At 41.8% G+C, this 20,362-nt stretch overlaps 2 protein-coding genes across 10 annotated transcripts in view; one reads left to right on the forward strand and one right to left on the reverse strand.

Annotated features, from left to right (window-relative positions):
* Nucleotides 1-20,362, reverse strand: part of SPIRE1 (spire type actin nucleation factor 1) — a 163,807-nt gene that overhangs the window by 118,527 nt on the left and 24,918 nt on the right. Inside the window, exon 1 of one of the 9 annotated variants that reach the window (XM_061399977.1) lies at nt 10,168-10,252. The exons of the other annotated variants lie outside the window; for them this stretch is intronic. The gene's annotated coding sequence lies outside the window, so the exon portion shown is untranslated. Of the gene's footprint in view, nt 1-10,167; nt 10,253-20,362 lie in introns of those variants that run through there. 9 annotated transcript variants of the gene reach the window in all.
* On the forward strand, nt 10,286-12,335 carry LOC133237675 (S-methyl-5'-thioadenosine phosphorylase-like). The gene has a single exon (XM_061400006.1). It carries the CDS (start codon nt 10,286-10,288, stop codon nt 11,135-11,137), a length of 852 nt encoding a protein of 283 aa, XP_061255990.1. The 3' UTR covers nt 11,138-12,335.

Consider the following 20,362-nt stretch of genomic DNA (forward strand, 5'->3'; position numbering starts at 1 on the left):
ATCTAATTCTCAAATTTTAATTTGTTATCACTTCCTGCCCCAGCCCTGGGATCTTCCATTTCTCCAAGGAACCTTGGCTACTTTTAGTGGGGAAGGCTGTCTGGAAACCAAAATCTAGGTGGTCAGAAGTGCTCATTGTTACCAGGGTGCCCCTACTGCTTCCAGGCCCTTTGGTGATATGTGTATGTATACATGTAAATGTGCTTCTATGAACACACACACATATACACATACAGACAGACATAAAAGGCTGACCTACTTTTTGTTTCTTGCATTTGAAAGCATCCTAGCTCACACAGACAGCAACATCAGAGATGAGATAAAAACCCCTTCCTCTCTCCAGTTAAGAAGGAAAGGGCAGTTCAAAAAAAAAAAAAAAAAAGATTAGAGTTTTAATCTCATTCTATTTTATAACTCTGCACAGTTCCATGTTTTTCAGATTTTCACCACGAGGTCTGTGATGCCCAATGGTAAAGGACCACTGACACAATACATGTGTGAGTTGACACAACACAAGTCACTTAATGGCCTCCAGGGTGTGCAGCTCAGTGTTTAGTTCCATCATTTATTTCCTCATATGTCTGAGTGTTAGACAATTTGTAGAAATAAACACAAGATCTCTGCTTGAGAAAGAGAAGAACCAGAGTGCAGTCTGTTTTTATGAACAAAAGACAGACCAGATCATATTGCTCAAAACTCTCCAATGGTTGCACATCCACATCAGTACTATTTATTGATACAATGGCCAAGGTGGGGAATCAACCCAAGTGACCACCAATAAATAAATGAACAAAACGTGGTCCATACATACAGAGGAGTATTATTCAATTCTATCAAGGAAAAAAATTCTGACACATGCTACAACGCGAATGAACCTTGAGACATTATAATAAATGAAATAAGCCAATCACAAAAAAACAAACACTCTATGATCCCACTTATATCAAGTACCTAAAACAGTCAACTTCATACTGACACAAAGTAGAATGTGGTTGCCAGGGACTGTGGGAAGGGGGCTTCTGGGTAGTGGTTCATAGTTTCACACTTACAGGATGAAAATATTCTGGAGGCCTGCTGCATAACAATGTGAACACAGTTAACACTACTCAACTGTAAGCTTAGGAAGGGTTAAGGTAGTACATTTTATGTGTTTTTTAAATCATGTTTGCTAACAATCCTAGAGGACAAAACAAATGTCCAACAACAAATCAGCAATAAGAGAAAAACTCAGAAATGCGATTAAAAATCTCATGCATTACCAACTATCGAGATAAGTGACCTGTATGTAATAATACAATTATATTATATGTCAGCTGGATTGAGAAATGGACTGTGAAGAAAGCTGAGTGCCGAAGAACTGATGCTTTTGAACTGTGGTGTTGGAGAAGACTCTTGAGAGTCCCTTGGACTGCAAGAAGATCCAACCAGTCCATTCTGAAGGAGATCAGCCCTGGGATTTCTTTGGAAGGAATGATGCTGAAGCTGAAACTCCAGTATTTTGGCCACCTCATGCGAAGAGTTGACTCCTTGGAAAAGACTCTGATGCTGGGAGGGATTGAGGGCAGGAGGAGAAGGGGACGACAGAGGATGAGATGGCTGGATGGCATCACCGACTCGATGGACGTGAGTCTGAGTGAACTCCGGGAGTTGGTGATGGACAGGGAGGCCTGGCGTGCTGCGATTCATGGGGTCGCAAAGAGTCAGACATGACTGAGTGACTGAACTGAAGAGGGAATATGCAGTAGGCCTGCAATAAATCTCTGCTGCACAGGTGCATCTGTGTTTGTACCAGTGAGAGCAGCACTTGCTGCTGTAACAGACACAGCTCGCTGGGTAAGCATGTCCTGTGGCTGCTGGGCCCTGCAGCAGCATCAGGCAAGCGGCTACCTGGCTGACCTCACCGCCAGCTCGCCAAGCCACGCTAGCCTCCCTGACCTTCTGTGACCACCTGGAACCTTTCCCTGCAGGTCTTCACACACCTGCCTGGCTTATTCCCTCACCTCATTTGATCTCTGCTCCACTGTCACCATAAAAGAGACTTCACTTCCAAAATACACCCTCTCTTCTCTGTCCACTCCACCCCCGTCCACGTATGCTCTATCCCCTTGGCCTCCTTTATTTTCCTTCCTAGCACTCAATGCCACATGTTATTTTATATACATTTATTTGCATATTATCAGCTATAGATAACAGAAAGTAAATCCACTCGAGCAGAAGTTTGTCTATGCTCTCAATGACGAGAATGGTGTCCAACAGGGTAGGAGCTTTCCTGTAGAATGAAGGAAAAGCAAAGAGATACAGGAAGGGAGGGTGGAGGGTGAGTAGGACAAAAAGGGGGAAGAGGGATGAAGGGCAGGGGAAATGGGTGTCTCTGTGCCCCCCTAGCTCAGGACTTCTCCCCTGGTCTAACCTGTTTCCTGGGCTGCTTATTTTACTAAAACCAGTCAATTATTTTCTCCCTTTAATTACCTGACTTTCACAATTAACAATGCTAATGTTCACTTCTATTAGTACTATACACATAATTAAAAACATGACTTCCTCTCACATCTGCTGAACAATGGAATAAAATATAACTTTGTTAAGACATGAAACTTATTTTTTACTTAGGTCAAGGTAAACAAATTTCAGAAAATATTTTAATTATCTGAGAAGTCATCTGATATAAGAACCACACTGGATCTCAGGGCTTTGTTACTGTACTTGTTGAACTGTGACTCATGCACTGGTTTACATAAGATCAAATTTCCTGCTTTCTAACTGCTTGAGTAACTTGTGACAATCACAAGGTCCTGTTTCTTGAACATGGACTGTGCTAATTCAACAATATTCCTGGACAGACTTTAAAGGAAACAGCATCTCTTTTTAGAAAGGCCTGGAACTGCTCACTTTCCCTCATGTCTCACATGCTTTTCTTTTGAGTCACCTTGACTCAAAAGGTGTGTTTTCCACAGCCCTATTTTGATTTTCTCTACTAGTGAAAATCATCGGAATTCCTAAGGACGCTGAACTTTATGGGAATCATTTAAACTGTTACTGGCCTGCGGTCAGGCTCTAAGGCTCTGAGCATGGCTCGCTGCACCCCCTTCTCATCACCAGCTCAGTCACAGGACTGGGCCTGAGATGGGACAAACAGAGTCATTCGGGACTAACAAGAAAACAAGGTGTATGCTCACCTCACATACCTCCTCCCCATCCAACACACAAATACACACCCATGATATCTCTTATCACAAAAGCAAAACACATCCAGTGTAAATCTCAGAACATACAAGAAATCAAAAAGAACATTATAGGATGAACCTAGAGATTATCATAGTAAGTGAAGTCAGAGAAAGACACATACCATATGATATTGCTTATACGTGGAATCTAAAATACGATTCAAATGAATTTGTTGAACAGAAACAGACTCACAGATATAGAGAATACAACTGTGTGGTTGCCAAGGGGGAGAGGGGTAAGGGAAGGACTGGGAGTTTGAGATTAAGTAGATACAAACTTCTATATATAAAATAAACAACAAGGTCCTATACTGTATAGGACAAGGAACTATACTCCCATGATTCCCTAATAACTCATAATGAAAAAGAATACATGTATGTATGCATGACTGAATCACTTTGTTCTGCACCAGAAATTCAGACAACACTGTAAATCAACTATGTAGTGGTGGTTTAGTCGCTTAGTCATGTCCAACTCTTGCGATCCCATGGACTGTAGCTTGCCAGGCTCCTCTGTCTATGGGATTCTCCAGGTGAGAATACTGGAGTGGGTTGCCATTTCCTTCTCCAGAGGATCTTCCCCACCCAGGAATCGAACCCAGGTCTCCTGCACTTCAGGCAGATTCTTTACCAACTGAGCTATGAGGGAAGCCCCTATAAAAATCAACTATGAAAGTGAAAGTGAAGTTGCTCAGTCGTGTCTGACTCTTTGCTACCCGTGGATTGTAGCCCACCAAGCTCCTCCGTCCATGGGATTCTCCAGGCAAGAATACTGGAGTGGGTTGCCATTTCCTTCTCCAGGGGATCTTCCCGACCCAAGGATTGAACCTAGGCTCCCACATTGCAGGCAGACGCTTTAACCTCTGCACCACCAGGGAAGCCCTTAAATACAAGAATACAGTCTCTCAGAAAACCTCCTATAGAGACAGAGAACTTCAGATCCAAGTACTAACATCAAAGACTTCAAGGGAGGAAAGGAAGCCAGGTTGAAAGAAGGGGGAGGAGGCAGGAGAGGGGGGCAAAAGGGGTGGCCTTACAGACGTCTCATGCCACCTACAGATACCCAGGCATTATGGGACTTTTCCCTGGGCCTCCAGAGAAGGGAGAACTGGAACTCGGCCGTACCAGGAATCAGACCAGACCAGAACCAGAATTCGAGTTCTCTGTCAAGAGGAGGTGATCAGTCTCCAATCCTCAACTCAGGCTGAGGGCCCTTCAACCAGATTCCTGCGTCCAGGACCGGGGGACTAGAAAAACGGGGAAGGATAGGAAGGGTCAAGGAGAGAAAAGAGAGGGAAAGGGAGAGAGGTCAATAAAGTCTCTTGTTCCTTACTGGTCAGGGCACTCTGGCCAGTTGTCCACATCAGGAGGAGACAAGGGACTAAAGGATCTCAGTTGTGGCCGCTGGGTCTGGTCCATTGGCAGGCAAGCTGGCCCCTGAGTACCCCGAGTGGTCAGGATGTCAGTCTCAGTAAAGAAGAGTCCCCACCAGAGTCACCATTTGTTGCAAGAAGGAGGACCCCTTCCAGGGCCCGAAACTGGGCTCTTGTCTAACACTCGGAAATGAACTGTCCGAGGAGACACATGTGCTGACAAACTCGGCAGAGCAGTTCTCTTGGGTTCCCTTACCCTACTGCTCTCCACCCAGGTGCCCTTTCCCAATAAAACCAACTATAGTCAAATGGAAAAAAAAAATTTAATGAAAAACATGACCCAATAAATGGAAGCATAATCCCTAACTTTTTAAAAATATATTTTCAACATTAAAAAATAAAAACAAAAGAACTTTATATATATATCATATATATCTCACTGTTAACAGTTTTATTGTATTTTTCCTGTGCATATTTGTTAATAAAAATTGGATCATTAAGTACGTACTATTTTATAACCTGTTTTATACCATAGAGACCATCTTTTCACATTAACAATTCTATTCCATCCATTTATTTTTAATACTGTAGAGTCCTCTGCTACACTACAGTGAGGCATCTAAACAGATGCTAACTTTCCTCTTATAAAAAGTGCTGCATTAGCACTGTTTATAATAGCCAAGACGTGGAAGCAACCTAGATGTCCATCAGCAGATGAATGGATAAGAAAGCTGTGGTACATATACACAATGGAGTATTACTCAGCCATTAAAAAGAATACATTTGAATCAGTTCTAATGAGGTGGATGAAACTGGAGCCTATTATACAGAGTGAAGTAAGCCAGAAGGAAAAACATAAATACAGTATACTAACGCATATATATGGAATTTAGAAAGATGGTAACAATAACCCGGTGTACGAGACAGCAAAAGAGACACTGATGTATAGAACAGTCTTATGGACTCTGTGGGAGAGGGAGAGGGTGGGAAGATGTGGGAGAATGGCAATGAAACATGTAAAATATCATGTAGGAAACGAGTTGCCAGTCCAGGTTCGATGCATGATGCTGGATGCTTGGGGCTGGTGCACTGGGACGGCCCAGAGGGATGGTATGGGGAGGGAGGAGGGAGGAGGGTTCGGGATGGGGAACACATGTATACCTGTGGCGGATTCATTTTGATATTTGGCAAAACTAATACAATTATGTAAAGTTTAAAAATAAAACAAAATTGGAAGAATAAAAAAAAAAAAAAGTGCTGCATTATAACTGAATCACTTACCTGTACACCTGAAACTAACGTAACACTGTTAATCGACTATGTTCTAGTATAAAATTTTAAAAAAATTAAGTGCTTTAAATAAATATCTTCTTGCTACATTTTTATACACATTGAGTTATTTTCTTTGGAAAAGTTCTTAGCAGTAAAATTAATGGATTAAATCCATCATTTTCAATGTGTGATAAACTGCCCTTCAAAACATTAATTGCAGTCTCTCCTGCATCTGCATGTGAAAATACAGGTATATACTCGGGCTTGTGAATTCTTTACAAAAAAGCTTTACATTAAGATGATGATGATAACTCTAGCAATAGCATCTGCCATCCCAGGAACTGTGGAAGCACTTTTCCCTACCTTATCTCTTTAATCCTTACAGCCACCCAGGCCAGCCGGGACAAACAGTAAAACCCTTGGTTGACAGACAGGAAACTGGGGCTAAGGTAAGGGTTATAAAGAAGCCAAGTTGAGGGCTCCCCTGGTGGCTCAGTGGTAAAGAATCCACCTGCCAACAAAGGAAACAGGGGTTTGATCCCTGGTCCAGGAAGATCTCACATGCTGCAGAGCAACTGAGTCCATGAGCCACAACTATTGAGCCTGTGCTCTACAGCCTGGAAGATACAACTACTGAGCCCAAGTGCTACAATCACTGAAGCCCATGAGTCAGTGCTCCCCAACAAGAAAAGCGGTCACAGTGAGAAGCCGCCCACCGCAATGAATAGCCCCTGCTTGCCACAACTAGAGAAAAGCCTGAGCAGCAACGAAGACCCAGCACAGACAAAAATAAAAAAGTAAAATTTTTTAAAAAAGTAGAGTTGAGGATTAGCCTGTCCCAGGCCTGTCTAACTCCAGAGCTCCCAATGGGGCGAAAAAGATTTCAAAGAGAAGACAGGAGTCAGCCCCACAGAACAAGGAATATAGCAGAGCCCACCTTGCTGGTCAGGAGCCTGGGTGCAAAATCTCAGAACTTTGGAGCTGGCTGGTTAAACTTCTGATAGCTTAAAACTGGCCAAGTGGCAGTATTCAGACCACAGAAATCAGTGCTGCTTTGTTCTGAAAGCCTGTTCACCAACACGGCAAATTCAAGTGATGAAGTCTGACTTCACCAACCTGGACGTTACTGAGGAGAGAAGGGCTGCTCATCTTTTCCCTAAGCAGCTGCTGGCTCCACAGCCAGGGAGGAGCAGGGTCCCCACGTGCAAGTGTCACAGGAAGCCCCAACTACTCCTCTCCAGCACCCACTGCCCCGGCACTTCACCTGCCATGAGAGCACCAGCACTAAGAGCCCCCTGCCCGTGTTCCACTGACAGCAATGGGGACAGAAGCCACAGGCCCCATGACGTATCTCGCCACCTCACATCCCACAGGGCTCCACAGGCCCCCCTCTAGGTCAGCGCCCTCTCCTCCCTACTCTTGGAATCCTCCTGTCATGCACACTAGGGGTTCCCTGTACCTTCATTTCTCTGAGCCTCCCCCTTCCCTGCTTGCTCTAACCTGAGTCTGATCTCCCCAAAGGGCAGTGCTGGCCCTGGCTGGCCTTTCTATAACAATTCTCAATCACTGGCCTGGAATTGGGAAGACATGCTCCTTGCTTCCCAGGTGCTTCTTCACTTTCTCCCTGCCTCCTCTGTGCCTTCTCCTTGAAGCCCTCCTGCTCTCCCTCTCCCATCCCAGACCACATTCACACTCCTCTCAGCACCAGGACGTGACCTGCTGCCTCACTGTCCTGCTCCCCCTCCACTCTCCGTGGTGTCAAAGGAACCCTTCATACCCTGGCCCCTCCTCTGCTCTAGTAAGGTCTCTTCCACCCAACCTCAGCCAGCCAGCACCATGGCAATACAGCGACTTCCTCTCTCCCCAAAAGTGCGGCTACCCATCACCCCCATCTCAAGGGTGCCCCTCCAGCTTTCCAGTTTATTCCCTCTGCTGCTGCTGCTGCTGCTGCTAAGTCGCTTCAGTTGTGTCCGACTCTGTGCGACCCCACAGACGGCAGCCCACCAGGCTCCCCCGTCCCTGGGATTCTCCAGGCAAGAACACTGGAGTGGGTTGCCATTTCCTTCTCCAATGCATGAAAGTGAAAAGTGAAAGTGAAATCGCTCAGTCGTGTCTGACTCTTAGTGACCCCATGGACTGCAGCCCACCAGGCTCCTCCATCCACGGGATTTTCCAGGCAAGAGTACTGGAGTGGGGTGCCATTATTCCCTCTAGGATCTGACTAATCATTTCTTGACCCCACTAGGACTTATGATCACCAATCCTGTGCTCTTTTGACCCTCTCACCTTCTTTGGCTACACCACACTCTGCTTAAACCCCACTCTTCACCAACTCACCACCTGCCTTTGACAAGTGAATGTGGCTGGAGTAAAACAAAAAACTATACCAACTGATCTTGCTTTAAATTCATTTAAGTTTACAATCCTGCCTCTTACATGGCTGGTTAATGCAGCCCAGAAGCCACCAACACTTCCTCAGCCCATCGACTGCCCCACTGTCCCACCTCACCATCTTCCTGCCTCCTCTCCCATCCCTCAAGCACCAACAAGGACCCTGGTGCCAAGGACACTGTGAGGGCTGCAGTCCTGAGAAGAGCACATCCACAAATGCCGCCATCACGTCTGACCGTCCTGAACACCTTCCATACACATCTTCTCTGTCTTCCTTACTCTGCGTGGACCGTCCTCACCCTGTGTGACTCCAATTCCCAGGGCCTTCATTTGTGCTCGACCCCCACCCCCCAAGGACAATTCTCCCCTCTATTCTGCACCAGCAGTATTCCCGTCTATGCTGAATCATTCCTGGATCAAGGTACAAATACAGTTACTTCTTTTATTAATTTTATTAATAATATTATTAATAAAAAATAAATCAAACCTAGCAACTATTTGGGTTCCCACTTTCCTCTCCAGCTTTCATCCCAACTCCCCTGCTGCCCAGGGTCAGCCGGCCTCCAAGGTGGCCCAGTGATCCCCATGCCTGGCTCCCTGACTCTTACACAGTCCCTCCCAGTGTCCCCGGGATCTACAGAAAAAAGCTCAGGTGACGGCCTGTTACTTCTACAGCCAGGTCATCAGAGACAGTCTAGCCTCTGGATCTCTCAGATCACATGTCTGGGAGGAAGCCAGCTGCCATGCTGCCAACTGGGGAGCCTGTTCAGTGATGAACCAAGGCCCCATCAGCAGCCACGGGAGGAGCTGCCATGGAAGAGAGCCTCCAGCCCTGCCGAGCCCTCAGATGACTGCAGCCCTGGCCAATATCCTAACTAATACCTCCTGAGAAACTGGGCCAGAAGCACTCACAAGAGCCATTCCTGAATTCTCGACCCACAGAAATGGTGGCAGAGCAAATTTTTACTGTTTTAAGCCACTAAGTTTCAGAGTTATTTGTCATATAGTAGATAACTAACCTACAGTTTACAGAAAAATGCCTCAATAAGCTTTGTTTACTGTCTCCAATTTCTTTCTTCTTTTAAATTCACTCTAGTACAGCTTTTGCCCCCACACCACTACACCAAAACCACTTGTCTGTAACCACCACATTGTTAAACTCAATAATCAATTCTTAGTTCTCATCTTACTTATCTATTAAATATTTCATGCAGCAGATCTCTTCCTCCTGGATAGACTTTATTTACTCGGTTTCCTGGACACAACCCTCTAATGGTTCTTCTGCTTTTCTGGTCGATTCTCTACTGGTGTCTCCTCATCTCACCACTCTCTTAATGCTAGAGTATCCCAGGGCTCAGCCCTAAGCCCCTTCTCTTCTCTGTCTCCCCACATTGCTTCAGTGACGTCAAAAAACTCATATAGTCCGACAATGGCCTTTAAGGTCTCACATCCTTGCTAATCAAAGTGTGGTCCACTGGCAGCAGCATTACCTGAGAGTTTATCTCTGACTCCACTCAAAACCAACCAAATCAGAATCTGATTTTAACTAGACCGCTGGGGGTATGTATGCATATTAAAGTTTGAGAGGCACTGCCTTTGTGATCTGGTACCCCATTGCTCTCTGCTCCCACCACACTGGGCTCCGGCCATCTAGGGATTTCAGCAGGTATATCCCCACCCTTAGGACCAGAACAGTACCATCCCATCTGTCTGAAATGCTCTTCTCCAGATACTTGCTCCCTAACCTCCATCAAGACTTGGATCATCTGTAACCACTTTGGGAGGTCAATGCTAATCACCTTGTTAAAAAGTACAAACCCACCACCATCACTACTACCACCATGCTCCCCATCACAGTTATCCATACAACTTTTCTCCAACATACACATAACCTTCCACATACTAACCTTTACTTATCATATTTATTCTCTATCTTCTTCAAGTATAATGCAAGTATCTGTGGGCTGAGCTGCTCTGTTCCCCGCCTGCATTCAGAGCGTGGCCTCCGCTCCTTCCTCGCCAGACATGTCCTCAGGTGCCACTCCCACTGCCGTGAAGATTGGAATAATTGGTGGAACAGGCCTGGATGATCCAGAAATCTTAGAAGGAAGAACCGAAAAATATGTGGATACTCCATTTGGCAAGCCTTCTGATGCCTTAGTTTTGGGGAAGATAAAGAATGTTGATTGCGTCCTCCTTGCAAGGCATGGGAGGCAGCACACCATCATGCCTTCGAAAGTCAACTATCAGGCGAACATCTGGGCTCTGAAGGAGGAGGGCTGCACACATGTCATAGTGATCACAGCTTGCGGTTCCTTGAAGGAAGAGATTCAGCCTGGCGACATCATCATTATTGATCAGTTCATTGACAGGACTACCAGAAGGCTTCAGACCTTCTATGATGGAAATCATTCCTGTGCCAGAGGAGTGTGCCATATTCCAATGGCTGAGCCATTCTGCCCTAAAACAAGAGAGGTCCTCATAGAGACTGCTAAGAAGTTAGGACTCCGGTGCCACTCAAAAGGGACAGTGATCACCATTGAGGGACCTCGTTTCAGCTCCCGGGCAGAAAGCATCATGTTCCAGACCTGGGGGGCAGATGTTATCAACATGACCACAGTTCCAGAGGTGGTTCTTGCTAAGGAGGCGGGAATTTGCTACGAAAGTATCGCCATGGCGACAGATTATGATTGCTGGAAGGAGCATGAGGAAGCGGTTTCAGTGGACCGGGTCTTAAAGACCCTGAAAGAAAATGCCAATAAAGCCAAAAGCTTACTTCTCACTACCATACCTCAGATAGGATCCATGGAATGGTCAGAAACCCTCCATAATATGAAGAAAATGGCCCAGTTTTCTGTTTTGTTACCAAGACATTAAAACAGCATGGCTGCCCAGGAGACTTTGAAATTCCAGTCCTTTTGGGAATTCCTGCTTGAGAAAACATAGAAAAGATATGCAGCTTTCATGCCCTTGCTCCCCAAGGAAGAAGTGATAAGACATTGCACTCATCAGAGATGCCTTCTCAAAGACTTGGACTGCTTCAAATAATTGAAGGAAAGCAAATTACACTTCCAGAAAAGAAAAAAAAGAAGACACCTTTCACCATTCCCCTATTAAATTTGTAACAATAAAGGTAGTCAGTAATATTCCTGTGCTGCCAAGGAATTTGAAGAAGAAAAGCTCTTAGACTATTTACTGGTGTGACTGTAAGTTGGTATAGTCTTTTTTGAGGGCAGTTTGGTAAAATGTATCAAAGGCTTAAAAAATACTCTTTGTGCTGGTTAAACTCCTAGTAATTTATCTTTAAGGAATTATCAGAGATACATATAAATAATTATGAATAAAGAAGGATGTATAACATAGTTATCATAGCAAATATTCAAAACAATCTGAATATCTAACAAATGGAGGTAAATCATGGTTAAGCTCTTAATTAGACTGTGAAGCAGCCAACTGAACATCATAGCTGCACATAATGTACAAAAGACATTGTTGCTGTATAATATGGAATGAGGATGTGTAAGCATTTTACAATACTGATTTTGTTTTAAAATTCTACATAGTTATGTACAAAGAATAGAAAGAAATATATGCACTCTTCTGTTATTGTATTTGGGAAGAGGGATACTGGATAATTTTTTATTTTATTTTTTCCATTTCTTCACATTTTTCTACAATGAATATAATTGAATAGTGAAGTTTTAGAAATAAAAATGGGATTAGAAAGATCCAGTTCTTGAAAACCCACTGTTTTTGGTAATGCAACAGAAGTTAAAATGGCACTGCTAAGAGGAGTTCTGTTTGAGTTCCATCTTTATATTGTTAAAAAGGCCATTAATGACTGTATGGTTAGAACAGTATTTGGATTTGCAACAATGTGAGAAAAGCTGAGTGTTTAATATGGAGCTAATCTTAAATTATTTAAGAGACCATATACACACATTATAGTGTGTGAGATATTTTTAAAACTGGTATTTGACTTTTTGTTTCTACACCTTTTCATGATTTGATGAATTATTTTACATGAGTTGAGTTTTTTTAAATAAAAAAGTGGAAGCTTAAAAAAAAAAAAAAAGTATCTGTGGGCTGAGATTTTTGTCTGTTCTGTTCACCAGTGTATCTCAAATCCTGAAGACAGCCTAGACACAGCAGGGGCTCAAGAAATGTATGTTGTGAAAGGACTCTAGCCCTCCATAGCTTCTTCCAGGGCTTGGCCATCGACTCTGACTCAGTGCCCCTGAAATCACTTCCTCCACTAGCACAGCTGTTCACGCCTGTGATCCCTTCCCTCACCTGCCTGGAACCAGTGTCTTTGAGACTAGCCATCTCCTGCTTTACCAGGCTTTAACCAAGCCCCTCAACATTCTGTTGACGGCCTCCCCGCTAAGCCTCACGATTGTTTCAAAGATAATTCAGAACTAAAACTTTTCTGGTCCCTTCAAACTGCTAAACATTTCCTTTCTCCCTATTCCATTAACCAAACGTGGCTACTGAGCACTTGGAAGTGTGGCTGCCCAAAGTGAGAAGTTAAAATACATACCAGATTTGGAAGACTTGATATGAAAATAAGATACAAAATAGTTCATCAATAATTCTCATACTGATTATATGTTGATATGATAATTTAGAAATACTGCATTAATATGGCTGATTCATGTCAATATATGGCAAAAACAACCATAATATTGTAATCAGCCTCCAATTAAAATAAATAAGTTAATTAAAAAAAAAATAAAAATAAAAATGAACTTCTGAAAAACAGTTCTGGCATCTGTCCATAAAAGAAGGAAGTCCTAGACAATTTTTACTTTTGTCCCATTTCTTAATTCTTAAGACAACTTAAGAATTCTTCTCACTGAAGAAAAATCTGTACCAAAATCTACCCCTCAATAAATACAAAGAACAAGACAAAAAAAAAAGAAATACTGGGTTAAATAAAATATATTATGATAACTGATTTCACTTGTTTCATTTTGTTTTTCATGTGGCTCCCATTATATTTCTAATGGACAGCACTGCTCTAAACCATTTTCTAACAAAATTATTCCTTCCTTCCTGGAAGAAATTCTTCCCCTAGCTTTTAACAAGCAGGAGACTGCGAAAGAATGTGAGGAAATGCAACATGCAGTTTAAAAATAAAAACTAAACAAAACCTGTAATGCTTTGAAATTATCACTTTGATCGTCACTTGAAATTGAATATTTTAAGATAATATTTTTCAAAGACACATATAATAATAGAGTATATTTAAGTGACATTATAATTCAATATTATCACTATCTGTAAAAATTCATGAAGCTGCTATAACCTAATGATTCATGCACTTTTCTCAATGTCCTATACTTAAATATTTTAATGTTAAATAACACCACACTAATTTAATCCAAACTAAGTGATTCTATGTTTAAGGAAAAAGAAGACTCTTGCTTTTGCATGCTTCCTAAAATTTAAAAGGAGTGAAATAAAAGCACCCTCCTCCTTTCTTTTCCTCCCTTTAAAGTCAGAGTTCAGTAACAGACCATTTAAATACTGCCCCTGCTCACAGGAATCTCCTTAGCAACCTTTTATGGCTTGTCATGGGTTGCAGAATTTTCCCAATCTCCCAGTCTTGAAAAGGCCCATGTCCTGTCCAGAACAAAGGAACTTAAAACAGAAAACAAGCTCTTTAAATGAAAATTTTAAAGAGGCTTCACAGTCTCCTTCAGTTCTTTGCCAGCTCCTTTGCTCTAAGCATGCTGCCAATCTCCCTTTCCAAGGTAAAATCAGATCTGGTAGCTATGGCCTCTGCAAAAACAAGAGTGGACACTTCTAACAACACCTGCAATTATAATTAAAGGTCACACCTGTTGGTCCATACCATGAGATTCTAAGCCTGTTTCACAATTACAGGTTATTGATCCATTTTTTAATTTATTCAATTTAGTTCATGTGTAAGCTGTATAACAGTAATAGAATGTATCTATAAACAGCTTACTAAGTATCAAATAATACAAATATTGTCTTGCTCATTTTTATTACATTGGTATTAACTACCTAATTAGCCATGCTGAAGGAAAAATGAAATTCTAAGTTTAATAAACCAAAATTCATATAAATAAGTTTAAGAAAACAGGTACTACTGCCTCTTGAGTAAAGAGGGAGTATTTCTCTCCAAAGCATGTACTAAATTAGGACCAGTGCCCAGGATCCAGTTTTATGCCACACCCCTAAAAGCATCATTTTCTCCTATTTTACCTCTCTGGGCTTGAATGTGAAGTAGGGGGGCAGCCACAGGATTAAAGGGTAGAAGGTCACCTCATACTAAAATAAGTGAGACACATTCACACAGTCACCATGCCACCAATGCAAAATGGACAGGCTGGTGGGCATGGCCTTGTTAATGTGATTCCAATTATTTATTTATAAAATATAACAGAATAGGATGCATTACCTTATCCCCAGCCACCTATATATATACACACACACAGCATCACTCTTCCCCACTATCTAAGAAGAGTTCTCCTTTTGCCAGTCTGGCAGAAGCCAATTCCCCCTAAAACTAAGTTCTCTTGCTTCTCTCTCTCTACAAAATTTTATTCCCCTTCTTGTCCTGCCCCCTGTTCCCCTCAGGATTAAGAACTATCAAAGAAAAAATAGGACTGAATCCAACCAAAACCTTGTGGGGCCTTCCCGGGACAAAAGCCCCTGTGTCCCAATTCTTATTTATAGAAGGAAAAAAGAAGGCTTTAGTCTCCCAGGCCTTCCCCAAATTCCAAAGAGCAGGCTCTAGCAGTTCATGATTAGGATAAGCAAGTCACCTTACTGTCCAAGCTCCTCCTGAAGGAATACAGGTTGTTAGACCCTGATGCATACCTGTAAGATGTTCTGTAGAAACTAAGACCCCCACCCAGGTGTAGGATGATGACCACATGCTGACTGCAGCATGCAAAACCCAGATTGGTTGGAACATCACCCCATTACCTCACAACAACCCATCAGAAGAAGGTCCGCCAGCTGCTTGTGCAGCCTTCAACCCTCTCCCCTCATGTCATCTTTAAAAACCCTGAAAGCCATTGGGGAGTGTGGGTCTCTGGAGTATGAGCTGCCTGCTCTTCTTGCTTGGCACCAGCAAATAAATCCTTTGCTGTAAACACCCACTGTCAAGAGTTTGGCTTTCTGCACCGAAGGCACAGGAGCTCTTGTTAGGTAACAGTTTCTAACTTTTTTGAGGAGCAGAATTGAGACAACAGAAAGAAAGATCCAGGACCAATGTGAAGGAAGAAGGAAAGGGAAAAGGAAACAAGATGTCAGCACTCTTGTTTGGACACTCCTTTGGAATGGAGAATCTAGATATCAGTTGAAATGAAAGAACAAATGCAGAGGAAAGAGAAGGTGAAGGACAAGTGTGCCTTCAGGGAAGGAGGAGGGGTGGGGTGGGGTAAGTGGAAGGTTCCAGAGTAGCTAGAAGGATGAGGGAGTTAAAGAATTTTAAAAAGGAAATTTTGATAATTTTATTAAATGTTGTTATAACCTATAAACTGTATTCGCTGTAAGATTCTTTCAGAGACTCTTCTTAAATACCTTCCACTGCTACACTGTGCTTATCTGCTACGCTGCGTAAGTAGCAAGCAAGGGAGAGCCTCAGGACTGACCAAGTGTCTGAATTCAAAACCTACGTGAAGGAAAAAGTAAAACTAGGAAAGACAGTGGTTGATTGAACAAGTTCAGGCTCTGTCCTCCTATTCAGCTACATAAAGTCTTCACTGTGCAGCCTTTTGTTAAGATTCCTAATAAAGCAACAATTCTTTTTACTCATTTTATAAAGGTAATTCTCTTGCAACAAGATTTCTCAAGGACAGAACTGTGTCCTGATGCCCAGCAGAGTCCATACGTAGCAAGAGCTCAACCAGCGATGGCTGAATTAAGGAAAGTTCTGACTTGTTTACCTTTAATTCCTCCTCCCTTTCACAACTCTTCATTTTCCTAAGATCCATTTCTATTTACTCATGAAAGCTTCCCTCAGATAATAATCCAAACCACAAGGCAAGGTGCTTATTAGTTATCCACAGATGTGAAGGCCACAATCTTCACATCAATAAAACTGCCTCATGAACTTTGTTTCTCAAGAAAATAAGCAGTTATGTCATATAAAATCTTTATGAATAAAACCATGGGAGTCCAGCAAACAAAGTCAGGCACCAATCTTATATTCTAGAAAATACTCTTGCAATAAATTTGATACTCTAAATAGAAAATGATCCTAAGGGGAAACAAAACAACAGCTCAAATTTCAATTATACTAGACCGAACTAATGAGAAAAGATCCTGATGCTGGGAAAAACTGAAGGCAGGAGGAGAAGGGATGACAGAGGACAAGATGGTTGGATGGCATTATCGACTCAATGGACATGAGTTTAAGCAAGCTCTGGGAGATAGCGAAGGACAGGGAAGCCTGGCATGCTGCAGTCCATAGAGTTGAAAAGAGTCGGACATGACAGAGCAACAGAACAAGACGACCAAACTAAAGTTTGTCCCAACACACAAAAAAATGTATATTTCTACTTGAAATATAAATTATATAAAGATTATCTACAAAGTCCCTGATTCAGTATTCAAATATCTAAATATTCTCTCACAAAACAGACCTGGAGGAAATTATCTAAAGAATTTGGGGATTCACTCTACCCTTGGCCTGTGAGTCACATAAAAACAATTTTTAAAAAGAAACAGCAAGAAAATGAAATCAAAGACATCCAAACTGGAAATAAAGAAGGTAAAGCTATCTCTTTTCATAGATGGCATGATCCTGTACATAGGAAATTCTAAGGGATCTACTGAGATACTATAAAACTAATAAATGAGTTCAGCAAGATTGCAAGGTACATGATCATCACACAAAAATCAATTGTACTTCTAAATACTTGCAGTGAACAATCCAAAAGTGAAATTAAGAAAATGATTCCATTTATAATAGAATCAGATCAACTGATTTTTGACAAGGGATAAAGAAAAATAGTCTCTTCAAGTATCTTCGAGATATAGCACTGAAACTTAAGAGAATGAACTTACTTGTGGGGACTGGGGAGAAGGATGTGGGCAAGGGGCAGTTAAGGAGTTTGGGATGGGCATGTGCACACTGCTGTATTTAAAATGGATAACCAACAGAACCTACTGTATAGCACAGGGAACTCGGCTCAATGTGATGTGGCAGCCTGGATGGGAGGGGAGTTTGGGGGAGAATGGATACATGTTTATATGTGTGCCTGAGTCCCTTCACTGTCCACCGGAAACTATCACAACATTGCTAACAGACTATACTCCCATATAAAAGTTTTATTAAAAAAAAAAAAAAAAGATACAGTGCTGGAACAACTAGATACCCACATGCAAAAGAATGATATTGGATCCTTACTTAATACCATATCCAAAAATTAATTTTTATTTATTTTTTGGCAGCACCATGTGGCATGCTCTTAGTTCCCCAACCAAAGATCCAACCCACACCTCCAAAAGTAAAAGTACAGAGTCTTCACCGCTGGACCACCAGGGAAGTCCCTGCCAATGGATTTTGATATGCCACCAAAACAAGAAAGAAAAAACAGAAGGTGGCTCAGATGGTCAAGAATCCGCCTGCAATGCAGTAGACTGGGTTCAATCCCTGGGTTGGGAAGATCCCCTGGAGGAGGGCATGGCAATCGACTCCAGTATTCTTGCCTGGACTATCCCCATGGACAGAGGAGAGTGGAGAGCTACAGTCCACAGGTTCGCAAACAGTAGGACATGACTGAGTTGACTAAGCACAGCACAGGACTTCATCAAAATTAAAAACTTATGTGTCTGAGCTAAAAAAAAAAAAAAAGAAAATGAGAACTTGAAAAAAAAAAGTAAATCCATCATTGAAACAAAAATACACTTATGTGTTTGAAAAGATACCATCAAAAAATTTAAAGAAAGCCCACAGAATGGGGGAAAATATCTGCAAATCATATATCTGACAAGGGACTTGTAGCTAGAATACATAAAGAACTGTTACAACTCAATAGTAAAAAAAACAACCCAATTAAAAATGGGCAAAGGATCCAAATGGACATTTCTACAAAGATATACAAACATCTAATAAGCACATGAAAACATGCTCAACTTGATCAGTCATCAGGGAAATGCAAATTCATATCACCACATGCCATTTCATACCCACCAAGATGGCCAGAATAAAAAAGTAAGATGACAACAGGTGTTAAGCAAGGACTACTGGCGGGACTGTCAAATACTGGAGCTACTCTCATAAATGGTTTGGCAGTTTTTCAAAAGTTAAAACAGAGTTAACAGCTGACCCAACAACTCTGCTCTTGCATATATACCCAAGAGAAATAAAAACTTATGTCCACACAAAATCTTGTACAGAAATGTTTGTAAGAGCATTATTCAAACATGGAAATAATGTAAACATCTACCAACTAATGATTAGATTAAAAATATACGGTATATCCATTCATTTGAATGAAGTACTGATACACGCCATAACACGGATGAAGCCTGAAAACATTATGTTAAATGATAATCACAATCAGTAACACAAAACTACATATTATATGATTCACTTACATGGAATGTCCAGAATAAGCAAATCTACAGATGAAGAAAATAATTGCCAAATTCAGACTTAAATTGAAGGAGGAGGGAAAACCACTAAACCATTCACGTATGACCTAAATCAAATCCCTTACAATTATACAGTGGAAGTGAGAAATAGATTCAAGAGATTAGATATGATAGAGTGCCTGTTGAACTATGGACAGAGGTTCGTGACACTATATAGGAGACAGGGATCAAGACCATCCCCAAGAAAAAGAAATGCAAAAAAGCAAAATGACTGTCTGAGGAGGCCTTACAAATAGCTGTGAAAAGAAGAGAAGCGAAAAGCAAATGAGAAAAGGAAAGATATACCCATTTGAATGCAGAGTTCCAAAGAAGAGCAAGGAGAAATAAGAAATTCTTCCTCAGTGATCAACCCAAAGAAACAGAATAAAACAATAGAATGGGAAAGACTAGAGATCTCTTCAGAAAAATTAGAGATACCAAGGGAACATTTCATGCAAAGATGAACACAATAAAGGACAGAAACAGTATGGACTTAACAGAAGCAGAAGATATTAAGAGGTGGCAAGAATACAGAAGAACTATACAAAAAATATCTTCATGACCCAGATAATCACGATGGTATGTCACTCACCTAGAGCTGGACATCCTGGAATATGAAGTCAAGTGGGCCTTAGGAAGCATCACTTCAAACAAAGCTAGTGGAAGTGATGGAATTCCAGATGAGCTATTTTCAAGTCCTAAAAGATGATGCTGTGAAAGTACTGCACTCAATATGCCAGCAAATTTGGAAAACTCAGCAGTGGCCACAGGACTGGGAAAAGTCAGTTTTCATTCCAATTCCTAAGAAAGGCAATGCCAAAGAATGTTCAACCTATCACAATGGCACTCATCTCACACACTAGCAAAGTTATACACAAAATTCTCCAAGCCAGGCTTCAACAATACGTGAATCATGAACTTCCAGATGTTCAAGCTGGTTTTAGAAAAGGCAGAGGAACCAGAGATCAAATTGCCGCTGGATTATCGAAAAAGCAAGAGAGTTCCAGAAAAACATCTATTTCTGCTTTATTGACTATGCCAAAGCCTTTGACTGGGTGGATCACCACAAACTGTGGAAAATTCTGAAAGAGATGGGAATACCAGACCACCTGACCTGCCTCCTGAGAAATCTGTAAGCAGGTCAGGAAGCAACAGTTAGAATTGGACATGGAACAACAGACTGGTTCCAAATAGGAAAAGGAATATGTCAGGGCTGTATATTGCTTATTTAACTTATATGCAGAGTACATCATGAGAAACACTGGGCTGGATAAAGCACAAGCTGGAATCAAGATTGCCAGGAGAAATATCAATAACCCCAGATACGCAGATGACACCACCCTTATGGCAGAAAGTGAAGAAGAACTAAAGAGCCTTTTGATGAAAGTGAAAGAGGAGAGTGAAAAAGTTGGCTTAAGACTCAACATTCAGAAAACTAAGATCACCATCTGGTCCCATTACTTCATGGCAAATAGATGTGGA

Source organism: Bos javanicus, chromosome 24 (genome assembly GCF_032452875.1).
Source record: "Bos javanicus breed banteng chromosome 24, ARS-OSU_banteng_1.0, whole genome shotgun sequence".
NCBI lineage: Eukaryota > Metazoa > Chordata > Mammalia > Artiodactyla > Bovidae > Bos > Bos javanicus.

What these genes read in the sequence shown, in the direction of transcription:
- LOC133237675 (XM_061400006.1), top strand. Translation starts at nt 10,286, where the DNA reads ATGTCCTCAGGTGCCACTCCCACTGCCGTGAAGATTGGAATAATTGGT.